The sequence below is a fragment of the Mastomys coucha genome, unplaced genomic scaffold (genome assembly GCF_008632895.1).
Source record: "Mastomys coucha isolate ucsf_1 unplaced genomic scaffold, UCSF_Mcou_1 pScaffold18, whole genome shotgun sequence".
NCBI lineage: Eukaryota > Metazoa > Chordata > Mammalia > Rodentia > Muridae > Mastomys > Mastomys coucha.
This window is the reverse complement of record NW_022196900.1, coordinates 58,238,132-58,239,337: the sequence shown is the minus strand read 5'-3', so window position 1 is coordinate 58,239,337 and position 1,206 is coordinate 58,238,132. Positions and strand designations below refer to the sequence as shown.

The window sequence follows — 1,206 nt, the reverse complement described above, 5'->3', positions numbered from 1 at the left end:
AGAAATCCACCTGCCTCTGCCTCCCAAGTGCTGGGATTAAAGGCGTGCGCCACCACCGCCCGGCCTAGGCATGGCCCCAATCTTAAAAGAATACCCCCAGTTAAGAACATCAAGAAAAATGTTAGTCAGGTTTTGCATAATATGTCTTTTTTTTCTGCTGGTTTTTTTTTGGGGGGGGAGTGTTTTGTTTTGTTTTTTGTTTTGTTTTTTCGAGACAGGGTTTCTCTGTGTAGCCCCAGCTGCCCTGGAACTCACTCTGTAGACCAGGCTGGCCTTGAACTCAGAAATCCACCTGCCTCTGCCTCCCAAGTGCTGGGACTAAAGGAGTGTGCCACCACTGCCCGGCACATAATATGTCTTAACTGCTTTTTGGTTTAAAAAGCAATACCAAGAAGTGCTGTAGGATATAACTGAAGCGAGACCTTGGTGCCCCATATGCGGTGATTGTTTCTTCCCTTTACATGATTTAAAAGACTCTTCTGTTTAATTTACTGCATCAGTAATAACTTTTACAATGCTGAGTGTGTGCCATATATTTGGGTTGTTTTTGTAAAATCAAGTGCAATAGCCAGTGGATTGGAGATGCATTAAAACTTGCGCCTCAAAGAATCATTAAACCTAAAAATACAAGGCAAAGTGCCTTGTTGAAGTCAGTACTCAGTCCTCAAGGCCTAGTCATTTCTTTGGAGGATGAACCACTACAAAATGAATCTATCTTTAGAAGGCAAGAATGTACATAATGTCTGGAGTGTCTGGAGCAGGCTATCTCTGAAGAGTCCTGAGAGATGTGCTGCCCTGTCAGTGCTGTGGTCCTGCGAGGGAACTCCGTGACTCCAAAGAACAAGATCACTTCATTGCTTCCTTTCATTTTTCAGGGACCTCTGGAGGTTGCCCAAGTCTTCCTGTCTGAAATACCTGCTGACCCAAAGCTCTTCAGACATCACAACAAGCTGCGCCTTTGCTTCAAGGACTTTACTAAAAGGTAATTGAGGCTTCTTACAAAAAGAACTTCAAATGAGGAGTGGCTAATACCACAGTTTGAGATGAGAGCCACAAGGAATTGCTGAAAACAGAAAATAGGAGTTGGTTCACCATGTGAAGCAATCTGTGTTGTATTTACTGTTTTTTTTTTTAAGACTTACTTTTTTTTTAAACTTTTATTGCATTATGATGAGAAAAGTTACATGATTTCAATTTATCTGAATT

General features: G+C 41.8%; 1 protein-coding gene across 7 annotated transcripts in view; it reads left to right on the top strand.

The window, feature by feature from the left end:
- Dock7 (dedicator of cytokinesis 7) overlaps positions 1 to 1,206 on the top strand; it is a 206,303-nt gene that overhangs the window by 194,493 nt on the left and 10,604 nt on the right. For all 7 annotated transcript variants that reach the window (XM_031377915.1, XM_031377919.1, XM_031377916.1 and 4 more), the window contains one exon: positions 876 to 982. In XM_031377915.1, the coding sequence (XP_031233775.1) occupies positions 876 to 982 (107 nt within the window). The remainder of the gene's footprint in view (positions 1 to 875; positions 983 to 1,206) is intronic.